This window comes from Phaseolus vulgaris, chromosome 1 (genome assembly GCF_000499845.2).
Source record: "Phaseolus vulgaris cultivar G19833 chromosome 1, P. vulgaris v2.0, whole genome shotgun sequence".
In the NCBI taxonomy this organism is placed as follows: Eukaryota; Viridiplantae; Streptophyta; class Magnoliopsida; order Fabales; family Fabaceae; genus Phaseolus; species Phaseolus vulgaris.
This window is the reverse complement of record NC_023759.2, coordinates 11734145-11752910: the sequence shown is the minus strand read 5'-3', so window position 1 is coordinate 11752910 and position 18766 is coordinate 11734145. Positions and strand designations below refer to the sequence as shown.

Sequence of the window (18766 nt, the reverse complement as noted above, 5' to 3'; positions counted from 1 at the left end):
TGACATGACTAACCTCTCGAGGTGTATGGAAAGCAGTGCTCCAGAACGAATAAGTGTCAGTTTCGAATGTCGAAGTAGGGAAACAGTGACTCGAAAGAGTGAGAGACCACTATTTATAGCCTTTGGAGAGAATGGAAGACGAAGCTTCACTCTCATCTCAATCGTTGGATCTCCCTCGATTTAAAGATCCATGACAAATGGCGCCAAAAAATCTCGTCATAATTACGCGTCACGTCACGCATTTGGCGCCACCAACGTCACATCCCACCTCGGGAAGCTCAACCATCACTTCGACCTCAGATAAACACTTTTCGAATTAACCATCCTCGAGTTTGGGGGCAAGTGTACCGGTAGAGCCCACACGACTAAGACTCTGACTCGACACCCGGTCCATCCCTGGGTCCGGATCGACGACATAACCAACAACAAGGCTGATTAATGACCAATCGTTTGTTAATATCCTTTTATTATGCCCATTAACCACAATGGGACCATAATAATTGTATAAATTAGCTCAAATCCCAATGGATCAGGTACGCAATCATCTAATCCTAAACACCAAGTGTCGAGTGCTGAAATCTGACTTGCGTGTCAGAGTACCTTTTGTAGGTACCATCCGAGTCCGGAACGAGCGAGGAGTGGAAGAACGAGAAGGTGAAAGTTTATCCGAGAGGAAGGAGCGAGGTGGAGACCGACCGAAGGAGTGTTCAAATTGTTCTCTTGGTTCCAACCCCGTTCGAGAACATTATCTCTTTTCTAGATGTTAGTCAAATTTTCAATGGTTTAAGTTTTTCCTACTATTTCTATCAATTATTTGTTTAAAGGTAGATGAATCATTGATTCAGATGCTAGTACTCATGTTGTTCATTCTTCATCTTGTGTTACTTAATCAATATGTTATTCCTTTAGTAGTTATTGACATTGTTCAACTTTCTCTTACATTATACTTTATAGTATTTTTTATGCGCCTTAATTCAATTGTAACTTGTTGTTTACCAGTACTTTATTAATTCATAATCACCTTTTCTAGAAATATTTTTTTACCGGTAGATGTGTTAGAGAAAACATCATCATAATGTTTTTATTTTGATTGAGTGCTATTAAACAATATATATATATATATATATATATATATATATATATTAAACATGAATACACTTTATCTATAAGACAAAAGATCTTTATACAACAAATCATACAAGACTCAATATGCTTATTTTAACCGACACTACAATACATATCTTCTCTTTCATTTGTTTGATAAGTAAAAGATGCATAAAACGATATGTTTCATTTGTTTGATAAGTAAAAGATGCATAAAACGATATGCATGCACATAGTGTTTTAAAGCTAACATTGTACCTATGAATTTTGTGAATTTATTGTGTTGTGAAGAATGTTCTCATTTTCACATCTACCAAAAAAAGTCTCATAAAGCCTAAGTCAAGGTCAAATATCCCTTGAAGAATGTGCTAGAATTGCTTCACACCATACATTCTGATCAATTTCTTCCTGTACCTCTATATTTTTCTTCATGCACCCCTTCATTCTTCAAAAATATTACCCTTTACAGTTTTAAGTGTTTTCAGAATAGTAGTTTCATAAGCAAAGGGTATTTCCAGAATAAAAAATCTGGAAGACAAAATATCATTCCAAAACACCTTTTCCAAAACACATTTTTTTTTATTTTCGGATTGATAAATCTGGAATTCATAAAACATGTTCCAAAAATGATGTTCCGAAAATTTTTTGGAAAGAACAATCAGAAATTCATTTTTTAAAGGGGATAAAACATTCTTCTCTGAAAATGATAGGGTGCAGGAAGAAATTTGTAGAGATGTAAGTAGAAGTTGCCTACATTCTGATGCACCCTATGTCAACTCTAGAAGAACTACCCATCTTGTATGGTCCTACGTTTTTCTTCAATTTAGTTGAAGGATGATTCTCCCTGCACCCAATCAATTTAAATTGGCACCCAATCATGTTTGTGAAAATACCAAAATACCCTTAATGAAATTGAAATTAGGTTAAGGGAGAGATCTGCACCCAATCACAACACCCCTTCGCTTTCGCACAGCAATCGCCACCGCCACTATCACCTTCGTTTTCACACAGAACACAACGGGTAGCGTCGTCTTGCCATTCTTCCGTTCGCATTTCTCCTCTAAGACAGTTGTATCCATTGAGAATGCTGGAAAAAAATCACTATTCTGGATATGTACATCCAGAATTCAAAACCCAATTCCAGATATGTACATCCGGAATACAAAACCCAATTCTGGATAATGATGTCCTTAATGCATTTCTCTACTGCGGACATAAGCGTCCGAGAGCTTCAACTGCAAATGTTAATTGCTTACGGATGTTTATATCCGGAGTGTTTAACAATGATTTCTGGACGCTTGCATCCATAAGGTTAAAATCAGGCTTCTGGATATTGATATCCGTGACCACCTCAGCTCAAAAAAAATATGAAAAACCAGCTTAAATGTCTTCTTACCTCAGAGCAATGTCAACCGGCGAACCTTATAGTGCAAACGGATCTTCCACCACCACACTAAAACCACCTCCTCTACAACTCAAACCACCACCAAAGAGGAAAAACAAGTTTCTTGCACCGTACACTGTTTTTCAAAATAAAGAAGACATAAGCATAATGAAATTTTAAAAAGTTCGTTGAATGAAGGAAGCAATTGATTGGACGGAGGAAGTAATTGCCTTGTTGAAAATTCTATAACCCAGACCTATAAGTTATGTCATCTATGAAAATGTTGCTTAAAAAGTAAATACATTTAATGTTGCATGGAATAAATGCAAATATTCCATGGAACGCATCCAATGTATTTCTATGTTCAAAACAGACTAAACAGTAAAAAGGAAAATTTGAAATGAAGACTCTCCACAAGAAAAAAAATTTACAACGAGTTTTTTCCCAACTTTGTATTTAAAGAAATCTTCTCAAATCAACAAAGAATAACACGTGATCAAGAGTTTCAAAAACTCTTGTCAATTTCATTGCTCAAAGCTTCATTTCAAATATATCCTTAATATTTGACAAAGCTTCCTTTCAAAAATATCCTTAATATTAAAATGTACTAGTTTCAATTGTAAATAATAGTAAGGTAACAGCTTCACATAAGCTAAAAAGAAGGAGGATACTAGTGGCAATAAAAAAAAGCTAGAAAGTACGTAAACAGAGATAAATGAAGTCTGCATGGGTACATTTGGAACATCAACACTAGTTTAGCCTTGGAAGCTCTCAACAAAAATGCCACGACCCACACAATTTATTATTTCATGGCAAATGCATATATATAACCCAAATAAGATTCATCAAATTGTTCGCAGTAACAAACTGGATTTTTCATCATAATTCCTATTGTACCAGAGGAAGCAAAGATGACATTCCTTTGGGCATAAACCCTGTGAAACCTTCATAAAAGAAATATTAGTGCAAATTATTGTGATGATTGAGATAAACGATGACATGGTATACTTTCCTCAGCTTCAACATTTTGTGAAAGAAAATAAATGGGAAAAAATAATTAATCAGGGGTGATAGCTTAAACCCCTAAAGAATTTAAATGAAATGTTCATTGTAGCCTTCCTTGGCTCAGAATGCATATCTATAGATGGCATCTGCCACACCGTCTTCATCATTGCTTAAACCAATTACGTTAGCCACAGCTTTGGTCTTTTCTGATCCATTACTAAGTGCGATGCCTAGAGAAGCCAGATCAAGCATCTCCATATCATTTTCCCCATCACCAATAGCCATTATCTGTGTTCAATATAATTGGGGCAAATATCAAGACAGAGAATACGCACAAATAAATTGTAAGATTGACCCCAAAAATTATCAGTTAATGTTTTGTCCCCTGACTCAAAGGATGATAAATAAAATTCCAAAGATGTGTGCCACTGTAAGCCAAAAGCAATCACTAAATCTTTCATGAAAATTTTGGCTAGAATCTAACAGTTTTAATTAAATTAGATCGGGAAAAATGTTATGCAACGTCATTCAACTACTATATTATTTTAAGTTGAATATTACCACCCTTTCCAGATGGGAGTGAAAAATGTTACTATCAGAGTCTGAGAGACACAATGCAATCAATGTCAAAGAAGAACTCATATTTGTGATACCTCCTTAGCAGTAACCCCCAAATGATCTAGCAGCACTTTTACTCCATTCCCTTTTGATGTTCCCAAGGGTACAATTTCTAGCATGTCAGGCACAGCTTGAACAACAGTGGCACGACCTTTTGTTGCATCTGACCAGTATGGCCGCAAGGTATCAGCCACCTTCTCGGCTGTGTCTAAGAAAATCATTTTCTGTAGAATCAAAATGTAAATGTCAGCAATATCTACATTTGAAAAATGAACGTGAGCTACAACCACCAAGCCATTTCTTACTACATGGGATAGGCTACTCATTACACATTTTGTATTCACATTTATAGTTTTATAATATCATCAAAGTGCTTTCACATACCTTATTGTCTACATTTATACCTTTTCTTGTCATTAGTAATAAATTGATTTTAACTCATTATCTTTAACTAATATCACATTTGTCTACTCTTTCGGACATAACTTCTTTTGTAGATATTATTTTTCACTGATTCGAGGTTTATTGGATTCTTCATTTGCAAGGATTTAGTTTTCATAAATGATTTGCAAGATTTGGATTTTTCTTCTATTTTTAATAACTTTGTAAAGTTGAGACAGATATACTGAATTTTGTAAACTGGACTACATTTTGTTTGAACATTTCTAATTTGGTTTGAAGCACATTGTGTTCTCTTGCTTTGTTTGATAAGCGAAGTCTTAGTCAGACAATACACACACAATTTTAAACTAATGTTCACAAAATTCTTTATAAGCTTATTATGTGTTGCAAAGAATGTTTTCATCTTCATGTCTAGCAAGAAGATCTCGTAAAGCTCTTGTTTATATCGAAGATCTCTTGAAGGGCGCACTAAAGTTGTCCTATGCCAACAAGCATACTAATGCACCTTTTGTCAACTTTGGAAAGACTATCTGCCACATATGGTCTTTTGTCTACCGACCGATTATTCCAACATCGAATGCTACAAATGTCACAAATATGGTCACTATGCGAAGGATTGCAACTCCGACAAATGTTATAATTGTTGTAAAGTAGGGCATTATGCAAAAGATTGTCGAGCCCATATAAAGATAGAAGAAACAACCAACCTAGCCTTGGAAGACGAAACGAATGAAGGTTTTCTCTTGATGGCTCAAACTGAAGTCAATATTAACAATGACACTCTGTGGTACCTCAACTTGGGGCAAGCAACCATATGTGCAGTCACGAGTACCTATTCAAAGAGATGCAAAAGATTGAAGATGGTCATGTTGTCATTTGGAGATGCATCAAAGGTGGAGGTCAAAGGCCGAGGTATGGTTTGCTACTTACAAAAAGATGGCTTAATTGGGTCACTCCAAGATGTTTATTACGTACCAGACCTCAAGATCAACATTTTGAGTATGGGGCAACTCACAAAGAAAGGTTACTCGATTTTTTTAAAAGATCGGCTACTACACTTGAAGAACAAGCAAGGGCGTTTCGTTGCTCAAATCGAGATGGGAAGAAATCGAAGGATCACCGGGTGACACTTCTGATTGTGCCCGTGTTTGTCAGCAGTGTGTGGGAAGTGGAGGTTGAATAGAAGCAACTACAAGTGCTAGACAACAATGCACATTTTGCCTCTTTTTTACAACAATGTACTATTCACACTCACTATTTCATCCATATTTCACAAGACTACTATGATCCTCCATTCACCATTGGAACTTTTGTCAATGAGTATCATGCACTTCACAAGCTCCAAGCAGTCAACCAACCTACATCACTTGTTTCAGTTATGGCTCAATCTAGTAATCCTATAGCCTTTTTTTTAGTCCTCCTCCTTTGGACCTTGGATACTTGATTTTGGTGCCTCAAACCATATAGTTGTAACCAATCTTATTTTTCCTCCTTTACCTTTTTGGACTCCCTGCCTTTTGTTACTCATGCAAATGGCTCTCAGATTAAAGTTTGGACATCAGACAAACCCTCTTCCTCAACATTCTTAAGGATCTAATACCAAAAAGAGTTTCTCAGCTGTTACAAAATTGTGTATTTAATCACATATGCAAATCGTTTATTTACCATCATTCAAAGTGTAATACAGAAAATCCTAATAATAGCAAATAATGGAGAATATCCCTAATTATCAATTGTACATAATTCTCTAATTACTAAGATCAAATCACATCTTTTACACCTTTCCTCCACTATTGGCTTGGGATACCTTTAGTGTACAATAAAAATTGGCTTCATATGATAATGTTATCATTCAACATCCATAAATACATTAATCAGAAGATGAAACAAAAGAGCAAGGGTTTGCCTTAATGAATACCTGTATCTCGGAAGAAGCCAATAGATGTTCAACAGATGGCATGACCTCAGCCTGTGAAGTATTTCTAGGTAAGACACAATAAATGGCAAAATTGAATGTGATAAAGCATATAAAATTCTAGAAACGAGGTACCTTCGGTTCATGGTATATTGTATGCAATGAATCAACAAGCGGATCATGAAATAGGGTTAAGCAACGCCCTTCACAAAATGCAATTAGCGGTACCTTATTCTCCAAAGAGTAAAGACATGCCTATATGTTAAAGAACACAATTATTTCTTTCATTCAATGACAGGAATGAATGACCTGAATTAGTAATCAAATTATTTGAATTTTGGAATCCTCAATCTTATTGTTATGTAGAAAACTGGCATAAGAAAGTGAGATGGATCAAAAACGTTTTCTTTTTCTCATTAGAGTAAAAGAAGAAAAAAAAAAGAAACTTAAATTCTGAGAAATATAAGTTGGTCACTGAGTTACATAAGCAGAAAATGTTACCTCTCTACAGACATTTAGATCTAAGTTGCTCCTAAATATTTCCTGACCTTGTCTGCCATAAACAAGCAATCCCTGACATCATGTGGTATGGAATATAAGGCACAGTAAAATAAAAGAAACTATTGAAAAGGAAACACTGTGTACAAAATTATAGTCAGAATCTTCATGGTGGTATTCAGTTAAATAATCTAGTGCTAAAGTCATCAATTAATTGGTTTTATCAATTTAGGCCACGTGTACCTTTCAAATTTCTGCAGCAGGGCTTTAAAATCACTGGGGGTGTAGTTTTGGTGACTAAAACTTGAGCTTCCATCAAAGAAGCAATATATTTAGTAGGAACAACTTTTTAATTAAATATCCATGCATAAAACAGTTCACATTTAAATGACAACCATGCTCTAGAGTTAAAACATCAAAAGTACTACTAAATATTTTACTTGTTACTCTAGCTATTCTAATGACCACCGTGTTCTTTAATTAAATAATTAGAATTTGAGATCTCACATAGACTAGAAATGTGACAACATTATAATATATAAATATGTGCAAATCTCACCTTACCAAAACAGATTTGAGAAGTTTGTTGGGCCTATATTTCACTTTCTTAAAACAATTACATTGCACAGAAGAAATAGAGATGACTTCAATTTCTCAAAAGCAACAAACCATAGTCGTTTGCCAAATCATCATAACAACATTATAATATATAAATATGTGCAAATCTCACCTTACCAAAACAGATTTGAGAAGTTTGTTGGGCCTATATTTCACTTTCTTAAAACCGATTTTGTGATATGAAGTTAAACTTAAATTTCACTTACATATCACTAATTAATGTGGGATCTCTAATACACCCTCTCATATCGAGAATTGGACAACTAGAGCATGGGACTAAGGACAAACCCAATAGCAGGTGACTCTGATACCATCTTAATAAACTCAACAAACTTACTAGGATAGGCTCTAAATGACTCTGATACCATCTTAAGAAAGTGGAATTTAAACCTAACTCAATCTCACAAAACCGACTTAGTATGTTGAAGTCTGTACCCACTTATACACTATAATTAGGTTATGTCCCTAGTCAATGTGAGATCTTCAATAGTGAGCATTGATATGTTTGTCCATACTTGATATCCTTTCATTGCAACTGAAAGGAAGTTCACCTCATTCAGTGTATTTGAAATGCTAAAAATGGATATGATTTGGTTTATATATCAAATCTTTCATTTAGAATACTAGCAAGCAAATAAATATTTGATTTTACAAATTTGCATTATAATGATTTAGTTTTAGAAATCTTATAAAGTATAGTGAGATTTGTTGTAATTAAATTGGATTGTTAATAAATAGATTACTTTTTGCAAATGTTAAAATGAAATCTTATTTTCTTATTACTTCCTTTTGTATGTACCTAGCTTTAGAGCAAGGGTTTAAGGTAAGTGCCTTACCTTGTTTTGTAACTCATATATGCATCAATGCAAGCACATCAGTGTGGGAAGAATACACAAATTTTCTCCATCTTATTTATTCAAGTTGGTATTTAGTCTCTCGCCGACCAACATCTTTTGCCTCCATTTTTGTCCTTGTTTCACTGGTTGTTGTTCTTCATCTTTAACATGATTTTAGTAGGTTTTGCTCTTTACTTTTCTACTACTCCAACCATTGCAAAGGCAGAAGTCAACTGGAAGAATTATTTATCTTAGTCTACCTCTGTGGGGTTATGGTTCCATGGTCAATGATATGACCATTTAGAAATTGAAGTCATCTCTATTTCTAATGCAAACACAAAAGACTAACTTTCAACTTCGTATTGTTTTGTGGCAGTCAATTGAGCCTGATGTTTCAAAGATGCTCAAATCCTTCAAAATATGTTTCTTTTTTGGAAAAATGCAGAAGACATTTTTGCTAATTATATTGAATCTCTTCGATACAACTCAAAGAGTAACTTCTCTCAAACAAACCAACAATTATATGGTCTCACATACGACAAAAGCTAGCATTGTAATATAAGTTTGAAGATTTCTATAGGTAGACTCATTAGAGGAACTCAACAAGAAACTTGATAGATATTATATGGCCTTGATTCTAAGAAGCCTACTTTAAGATTTTGATAATGTTCGTTATCAAATTCTAACTTGTGATCAAATCCCTTCTATGGACAGTTTAGTTACTAGACTCGTCAGTGTGCCTAACAATAAAAGATGACAAACAAATTGAAGTTGTTGCATAATCAGGAGAATTATGTTATAATTAAGTGCAGATTCCATTTTATATTTATTAGGACAGATTTGTTAGTGATTTGATTTTATTTTATTTGTACAGCTTTAAACACTCATTATTTTTGGCTTTCATTGCCTATTATTTCTTTCTTTAATTAGGTTGTAAAACAGTCTATAAATAGAGACTGTAATCACATTTGTAAGACAACTCATAAATATATTTCATCTATTTCTTTCCACTTGGTATCAGAGCTCCGGATCTAGGAGACTCTGCTTCCGCAATTTTTTTTTTTTAGCCTTCATTGCTGTAATCATTTTCCTTGACAGCCTTCATTGCTGTAACTTTCTATTTTCCTTATCCTTTCTCCATTGACCACCACCACCACCTTGCACCATTGACCGTTACTGCCACCGCCATTGACCACCGCCGACCACCACCACTGACCACCACTGCCGTCGCTCGCCGAAAACTGCACCGCTCGCCGGAACTGCCACTGCTCGCAGGAAACCGCCGCCGGCTGCCGGAAACCGCCCCCGGAAAATTTTTCCGGCGGATTTTTTTTTTGTGTGTGAACAGGATCAAATTTTGCCAATCTGAAAAACTCAGTTGGTTTTGAACTCTCATGGACTCCCTTAGTAAGCCATCTAGCTATTGTTCCTTTACTATGAGTGGTAAGAGTTCTAGGTTTTTATCCTTTAATGCTTCAAGTACTGAAAATATCTGGATTATAGACTCTGGTGCTACTGATCATATGACACCTCATTCCTCTTCTTTTTCATCCTACACTACTTTATCCGGTAAGCCATATATTACTATTGCTAATGGTTCCACTACCCCCATTAATGGTCGTGGTAACATTCACCTTCAACCTTCATTTCCTTTAAAAAATGTGCTTCATGTTCCCAAACTATCCAATAACCTCTTGTCTATTCAAAAGATTACCCAAGATTTAAATTGTGCAGTGGTATTTTTCCCTTCCCATTGTGTTTTTCAGGATCTTGCCACGGGGAAGACTATTGGAATTGCTAAAGAGCAGGGCGGGCTATATTATTTACAGCATGAAGAAAGTAAAAAGGGTGCTAGACTACAGGCACACACTTCTAATCTTCAGCAAGGTCGTGAATCTTGGTCATCCTCTCAGATATGGCTTCAACACAGACGTCTTGGTCATCCTCCATTTAGTACCCTAAAGTCCTTATTTCCTGTTTTATTTACAAAAGTGTCTGCTGAGTCATTTCATTGTGATGTTTGTCAGTTTGCTAAACACCATCGGACAACTTTTCCTCCCAATGGTAATAAAAGTTCTAAACCTTTTGATCTTATTCATTCAGGTGTATGGGGACCTTCACCTATTCCTAATATCTCGGGTGCAAAATGGTTTGTTTCATTTATTGATGATTGTACTCGGGTTACTTGGATATTCCTCATGAAAGATAAGTCTGAAGTTTTTCACTTGTTTGTAAAGTTTTACAGAATGATTCAAACACAATTTGAAAGTCCAATTAAGAGATTGCGTTCTGATAATGGAAGAGAATATGTGAACCAAAACCTTTCCAAGTTCCTTGAGGAAAATGGAGTTGTTCATGAATTAACCTGTGTGGACACTCCTCAACAAAATGGGGTTGCTGAAAGGAAAAATCGTCATCTCCTTGAGTTTACTCAAGCTTTACTTTTCCAAACATCTGTTCCTAGATCTTACTGGGGGAAGCAATCCTGACTGCCACTTATTTGATTAATAGATTACCCTCTCGGGTTCTAGAGGATGTTACTCATATTCAGGTTATGACCACATTCTATCCTTCTATTCCCATGTTGAATAGTCTTCAGAATCGTGTCTTTGGTTGTCCTGCTTTTGTCCATGTTCATAGTCCTTATCGGGGTAAGTTAGATCCTCGTGCCATCAAATGTGTCTTCATCGGTTATGCCCCTAACAAAAAGGGGTACAAATGTTATCATCCTCAAAGTCGTAAAGTTTATATTTCCTAAGATGTCACCTTCCATGAAACAAAGTCTTTCTTTCCTAGTTCTCAGCTTCAGGGGGAGAGTATTCAAGAAGCTGAGGACCTTGAGTTGCCACCTTTTCCTTTGTTGCAGGATTTCGTTCTTAGGGAGGAAGACAAAGACCCTGCACCAACATCATTACCAGAGAAGAATAATGAAGACAAATATTTTGGAAAACAATACCAGCGAAGGCAACAAGAACCTGTCCTGGTCGAACAACAACTTCAATTGTCTGAACCGGAGGTAAGAACTCATACCAGTGAAACTCTTGAGGACACCTTAAATACTGCTTTTGAACCTAACCTAAATGATTTACCTATTGCCTTGAGAAAAGAAAAAAGATCTTGTGTCAAATATCCTATATCCCAATTTGTGTCTACAGAAAAACTTTCTATGCAGCACCAGAGTTTTCTTTCAGCTATTGATTCTATCAAAATCCCTACATCGGTACAAGAAGCCTTAAAAGATGAGAACTGGATTCGAGCCATGAATGAAGAAATGAGCGCGTTAGAAAGGAATGAGACTTGGGAGATTGTAGAGAGACCAAAAGATAAGAAAGCAGTGGGTTGTAGGTGGATATACACAGTTAAGTATAAGTCTGATCGCACACTGGATCGGTATAAAGCAAGGTTGGTTGCAAAAGGGTACACTCAAACCTATGGGATCGATTATGAGGAGACTTTTGCTCCAGTGGCAAAAATGAATACCGTCAGGATTATTCTCTCCCTGGCAGCACACTTTGGTTGGGCAATGCATCAATTTGATGTTAAAAATGCCTTCTTGCATGGAAGCTTGGAGGAAGAAGTATACATGGAGATTCCACCTGGTTATGGTATTGTTAATGAAGGGAATAAGGCGTGCAGACTTAAGAAGGCCCTATATGGTCTTAAACAATCACCTCGTGCTTGGTTTGGAAGGTTTACTCAAGCTATGGTATCTTTGGGGTACCGACAAAGCCAAGGTGACCATACTCTGTTTATAAAACATTCTCAGAATGGTAAACTCACTCTACTTTTGGTCTGTGTAGATGATATGATTATTACAGGTGATGATGAGATTGAAAAACAAAATTTGAGGGAGAGACTAGCTGCTCAATTTGAAATGAAGGATCTTGAGAAGTTGAAGTACTTCCTTGGGATAGAGGTTGCTTACTCGAGACAGGGCATCTTTATTTCTCAAAGGAAATACATCCTTGATCTTCTCAAAGAGATTGGTAAGTTGGGTTGTAAGCCCACTGGAGTGCCAATAGAGCAAAATCATAGGATTGGGAATGATGAGGAAAACCCAAAAGTGGAGAAGACACAATATCAAAGACTTGTGGGAAAACTCATTTATCTTTCACACACTAGGCCAGATATAGCCTATGCAGTTAGTGTGGTTAGTCAATTTATGCATGATCCAAGAGAAAGACACTTGCAAGCAGTATATAAAATTATTCAGTACTTAAAAGCCTCTCCAAGAAAAGGATTGTTATTCAAAAAGGGGGAAAACTTATCCATGAAAGTATATACTGATGCTGACTATGCAGGATCGATTGTTGATAGGAGATCCACCACAGGCTACTGCATGTTCTTGGGTGGAAATCTGGTGACATGGAGGAGCAAGAAGCAAAATGTAGTTGCAAGATCAAGTGCAGAGGCAGAATTTAGAGCCATGGCTCAAGGGGTGTGTGAACTCTTATGGATGAAGATCATACTTGATGACCTAAAAATAAAATATGAAGCTCCTATGGGTTTGGCATGTGATAATAAGTCCGCTATCAGTATTGCACACAATCCGGTTCAACATGATCGAACAAAGCACGTAGAGATAGACCGACACTTTATTAAAGAGAAGTTGGATGATGGTCTTATAGCCACTGAGTACATCCCTTCAAGACTCCAATTGGCAGATATGTTTACTAAGGGACTTCCCACAAAACAATTCGAAGATCTTACTTGCAAGTTGGGAATGATAGATATACATTCACCAACTTGAGGGGGAGTGTTGCATAATCAGGAGAATTATGTTATAATTAAGTGCAGATTCCATTTTATATTTATTAGGACAGATTTGTTAGTGATTTTATTTTATTTGATTTGTACAGCTTTAAACACTCATTATTTCTGGCTTTCATTGCCTATTATTTCTTTCTTTAATTAGGTTGTAAAACAATCTATAAATAGAGACTGTAATCACATTTGTAAGACAACTCAGAAATATATTTCATCTATTTCTTTCCACTGAAGTTATTGAAACTTTTGCACTGACAGTCCATCGTGGAAGAGGAGGTTAAAACATATGAGGAGCACATTATGGTAGGAGTGCACATCCCAAGAAAATTTTATTCCTTGCATGGCTTTCCAAATAAAGCTACTCATATGCCTAAATCTAAAAAATCAAAATCAAAATCAATTTTTTTTATGAAAAGTACCAAGAATTTTTGAAGTACAAGTTTGAGTACCAGGACCAATGTTCTTCAATACCAAGTGTGTCAACTGCATGCATTTCTTAAGTTGTGGAAGATGTTAGAGAACATTTTGTTAATGTCTTCAGCAAGTTTAGGTAGCAAAACTATTTACAGTAAATTTTGATAGAGCATATCACATAGGCGGTACATGTATGTTAAATTGTAACACAAAAACAAAACGTATGAATATGTAAGACAAGGGATTATAACTAATACTTTCAGCTACATATAAGGACAGCATTTCTAAATCAAGAAGTATCGTGAACATTAAAAAATTACAGAAAAATTACCTGTAAGAAAACCCCAGGAGAAAATTCTGAAACAATGCCATCCTTTCCAGCTAAATCAACCATTTTAAAAATGTCTAACACAGCTGGACGAGCCTATTTCCCAAATTTCAAAAGTAATGATCAGAAAAAATTTCAACCATATGAAAATAAGAAAATATACCAAGCTATACATGGATTAGCAGAAACCAAAAAAATTGATCTCCATTATCCAATACAGAATAAATAATCTATATTAACATGCTACCCTGACAAATCATGGATATATTAATCTTACTTTTCCGGTAGCTATCACAACTTTCACCCCTCTTGAAGATGCCTCTCTCAAAGCATTGACAGTTGTCGAAGAAATTTGACTTTTGCTGTTCAGCAATGTTCCTTTGTACAATACAGAAATCTATTCAAATCCAGACAAAAGATGAAGGAATATCTAAAGTGTATTTTCACTGCAAGCATACCATCCATATCACAGAAGATATATCTGAACTTTGGTTTGTAAAATCTAAGACTTCCTTCTTTCTTCCTGTCTTTTGACAATTCATCTATAAGATTATTTCCCCATATACATTTTATGCAAATAAATACTTCAATTAGAGGGGAAGGTATATAAAACCAGCAAATTATGTATGAGGATTGCTGAGGTGTTTTAGTAAAAAATACAATTACCATCTGAATTGTTTTGATGAAAACTTAAATTTGAATTTGTTTCAGCATCACATGCACTTTTTATTAGCCCTTTTCCTTTCCAATCAAGACTCTTTAAAAGGATTTCCTCCTCTCTCTCCATTTCTACTTCAGCCTCTTCACTTATTTCATGATCAAATCCCAAAAGATGTAACAAGCCATGAACCTGCAAAAAGATGAAGTAAATGATATTCTCAAGCTCGTCTTTCAGTTCACACAACATAGGCATAGTATTAGAAGATAAAATTCCAACTGTTCATTGTATTATATGTTTGAGCTACACACCCACACTGAGAAGAGAATGACACTTCAGCTTACTTTTCACTTATGCTGATGGCAGAAGACAGCTACCATAATCTAACACAATAAAGTTCAGTACCAGACAGGAAATAGTCAGAATATTATGAAACCAACCATGAGGATTCGGATCTCATCAAGAAGAGTGTGCCCTCTTTCCTCTGCTTGTCTTGCAGCTGTCTCAACAGAAATTACAATATCACCCAACATGAGCTGCAAACAATTCATCACGTAGTTAGCATCCAACATGTATGTTTTAAATTTTATTTATTGTCAACAACACCCAATATAATCAGCTAGACAATTCAATTCTTACAATAGGAATCTTGAGCTCAGGTATATGACTTGACATTGAGAGAACATCTGTGGCATGGTCTTCATCTCTCCATTCCTTATTAAGTTTTCGAATAAACTCATCATTGCAAAGAAGTATCGATACCTCAACACTATCAAACCCACCAACATCACTTATAGCAGTGTCTCGTGTTTTATAACCGGAACCTTTCAAACCATCAAAAGCCAGTTTCATCGCCATTGGAACATTTAGCCGAAGCAACTCCGCAATGCTCTGTACCAATTAAAAACAAAGAGGCAGCATAAGAAAGAATAATGCAGAACTCAAATACAAATATCTCTTTTCTTTCACATAAAAAAAAGTTTTAGAAGATATGATTGTAAGAGTTTATATGGAGTTTATTTGAACTTATCATGTAAGTACTTATGCAAGTGTTTCATGAGGTGTATTACAAAGTGGAATCTCCAACAAGGTGTCTCGTAACATTCTAAAAGCATCTCTAATATTACTTTAAACGGCTCCTACCATACTACGTCAAATTTATAAACTTCTAACAACTTTTTACTCCAATATTAAGATCATCTAAGACATGAAATGCATCATAAAACATATTCTCTCACATTATTTGTTTTTTAATCATAAAACCTGTTGAATAAGTGCCTAAGTCCAAAATTCACAAGCAAGTTCACAAGACTTCAATTGGTAAAAGTAATCATGTATGTTGCTACTTTATCTCAAGCTTCATATTAGTTATCCTTCGTATAACTCATTCCCTTTGTTACTCTCTAGTACTTCTCAAACGGAGACCTAAAAGCTGAAAAAACCACACCGCACCTCAAAGTTTCCCATTCGCAAACAGAGCCCAAAGCAACAAATAAAGCATGATCAGGAATCATGAATAAAATTTCTGCATGAATACTTTTAGAACAAGAAAATCCGAAGAAGAAATGAAATAAAATTATCAGTCAGACAAAATTAACAAAAAAACAAACTGAACTAAGAGTGTTTGGATATTAGTTTTTTTCAAAAACAAATTGTTATCCTAAATAACTTTTATTTTCTTCTATTAGAAATCTCTAGCAAACTAAATATTGAGTTTGGTAATGAGCACCAAGATTTCGGGATCGTCAGGCAAATCTTCTTCGAGGCAAATTTGCACGCTGAGTTGCAACTCTTTCTCTTTGTTCTTGGATGCTCTTCGCCTCACCTTCCGATACTCCTTCCCTTCGGAGCGAACTACTGCCACGAGGCGGTGCCTCCCTTCGCTGCGGCACCGGGTGAGCGCATGAAAACTGCGGCCAAAACCCGGGGATTTCAAGAACAGAGAGACGCGGCTAGAGATGGCGCTGTTGGTTGCGGGAGAGAGATGAGGAGGCTGAGTTGCGCACGTGACGACACGCGCCATGGCGTGCAGAGGTGGACGGTGGCAGAGAAAGTGGGAGAAACGGAGAAGCATTTAGGAGTGGAGTTCCCACCAAATGTCTGTTCCTGGTTTCAGGGATGTAGTATAATCGGAACATCGACCTACCCAAGGAAGGAGACAAGAATAAATCTTTTTTATGGTAATTTTTATTTTTTAAAATTCAAGATTTAAGAGAAAAAAAATTTATTACCACACTAAATCTTTTTATTAATTTTTATTTTTAATTAATATTAATCAGCTGAAGTTATGATAATAAATTTGTGGAAAATAAAAAACTATAATAAATGAGGATTGAATTGTAATTTAAATAATTTTTAATATTTTATTTTTACAAATATCATTTAATTAATGACTTCAAGATTTTGCTTTTGATACAAATACATCAAAAACTTTTTCATTTGATATGTTATGAGTAAATAAGTTCTTTGTTTTTCAACTATTAATTTGTTTTTGATTATTAAATAAAATTATTATTTTCAACTACTAAATTGGCGATTTAATTAAATGGATGATTAGCAACTCAATATGTTTTGGTTGTGAAAAATGTTCTTGATTTTTCCAACTTGACATTTACTTTCCAACTTTTTCAAAATATCCATATCATCTGACCTAATTTTTAACAATTGAGTCTCAGTTGAACCTGGCATGCTTGCTTTCACGAAGAGCTTCTCGAGCTTAGAAAGGGATTTTCAACTCTTGATTTTAGAGGCATGAGTTCAATCTTTGGTGCTTAGGGCACGCTGAGCTTTCAAGCTTTTGCGTTTTTTTATTATTACTTGTGATTTTGTCGGTATCTTTGAACTTTTCCGTTTTGAATGCATTTTGTTCTCGTAGTTAAGGGCATTGTTCCATTAAAGTGATTAGAGTGATTAGTGTGCTTCTGATTCATCCTTATCTTAATCCTCGTGTTCTCAATTCTAAGAAAACCTTACTCAACATCTTCATAAGTTCATACTTCTATTTTATCAATTTTTAGAAGTATTGTATTGGTTAAATAGTTGAAATGTCATTTTTCTCTATTTAAACAATTTATTTCCTTGTTTATTGTCATGTTTAAAAAACATTTTGATTCACAATTTGTACTAAGTGTTAAGGTTTGTCAACTTGTCACAATATATATGGTTGTTTGTTTGTTTTCACTTCCTTTACTTTTATGTAAGCTTTCTTCCTTATTATCATCACTCACTGATAATGAATGTTGAACATCTAAGAGTTATGGAAGAAAATATACATGTGCTATTGTATAAATTAGAACAAATATTTTCACCAAGCTTCTTTGATTCCATGGAACATCTTCTATCATCTACCTTATGATGCAAAAGTTGGTGGTCTAGTCCAATATCGTTGAATGTATCCATTTGAGAGGTATGAAATTACTAATCACTTTTTTACCATTTGTTATTTATTTATTCAATATTTTAAATGTCCATGTCCATATTCTTTTTTTTAGGTTCTTACACTCCCTAAAAAAGAAAGTAAAAAATAAAGATAGGATGGAAGACTCTATTTGTGAAGCTTACTTGGTGGAGGAAGTGATGTGAGTTGATTTAGGATTGCACATTTAATGGGTTGCACTTTGTTTAGGATTTTGGTGAGAAACCCAAAGAAGATTCACATTGGAGACGAACTTAACCAAGTGGTTAAGTAAGTGTGAATGTTCACTTCTAGAGGGAAAAGAGAAAAACACAATTATATGGTCTTGATGATGATGAGGTGCGAAAATAAAAACATATAATGGAAAGAAACAAGATGGAAGAACCCAAGGACATAAAAAGGAATGGAAATGGCGCAAATAAGAAAGGAAAAATATGAAGAAATGAAGAAAGCTTAGGGAAAATGGAGCAAAGAATCACGCCACTTAGAATGATGGATGGTTCCAAGATGAGTGGTGAGCAGCCGCCACTTGAGGTGCACTACACTCAAGATAAGACCCAATAACTTTAGGAGACAAACTCACTAATCACTCAGACAAAGTTTTTTTTCTATTCAATTTCAATTGTAAAAATACATGAGGCAAGACACACTTTATATAGGAGAGTGTGTCTTGGAGAGCAAGAGTGGCAGGGGTAGGGGTGTCATTTGTGAGAAACCTTCTAGAAGGTAGGTCAAATAAACTTTAAACTTAGGTGCACATGTTATGAAAGGTGGGCTTGACACAAGCCTAATTTACTAAGCACA

General features: G+C 35.3%; 1 protein-coding gene across 2 annotated transcripts; it reads right to left on the bottom strand.

Moving 5' to 3' along the window:
* Window positions 1-3286: 3286 nt before the first annotated feature.
* On the bottom strand, window positions 3287-16729 carry LOC137813578 (endoribonuclease YBEY, chloroplastic). Of its 2 annotated transcripts, none has more exons than XM_068615913.1 (12): window positions 16277-16729; window positions 15187-15438; window positions 14988-15083; window positions 14556-14739; window positions 14348-14431; window positions 14167-14267; window positions 13893-13985; window positions 6930-7001; window positions 6564-6683; window positions 6432-6482; window positions 4147-4335; window positions 3287-3781 (listed from the first exon to the last, which is right to left on the bottom strand). In XM_068615913.1, the coding sequence occupies exons 1-12, from the start codon at window positions 16619-16621 to the stop codon at window positions 3614-3616; spliced, it is 1755 nt and encodes a 584-aa protein (XP_068472014.1). In that variant the 5' UTR covers window positions 16622-16729; the 3' UTR covers window positions 3287-3613. The 2 variants fall into 2 exon arrangements, with proteins under 2 accessions (XP_068472014.1, XP_068472015.1); XM_068615914.1 differs by having other exon boundaries at window positions 14348-14416; window positions 16277-16707.
* Between the last annotated feature and the right edge of the window lie 2037 nt (window positions 16730-18766).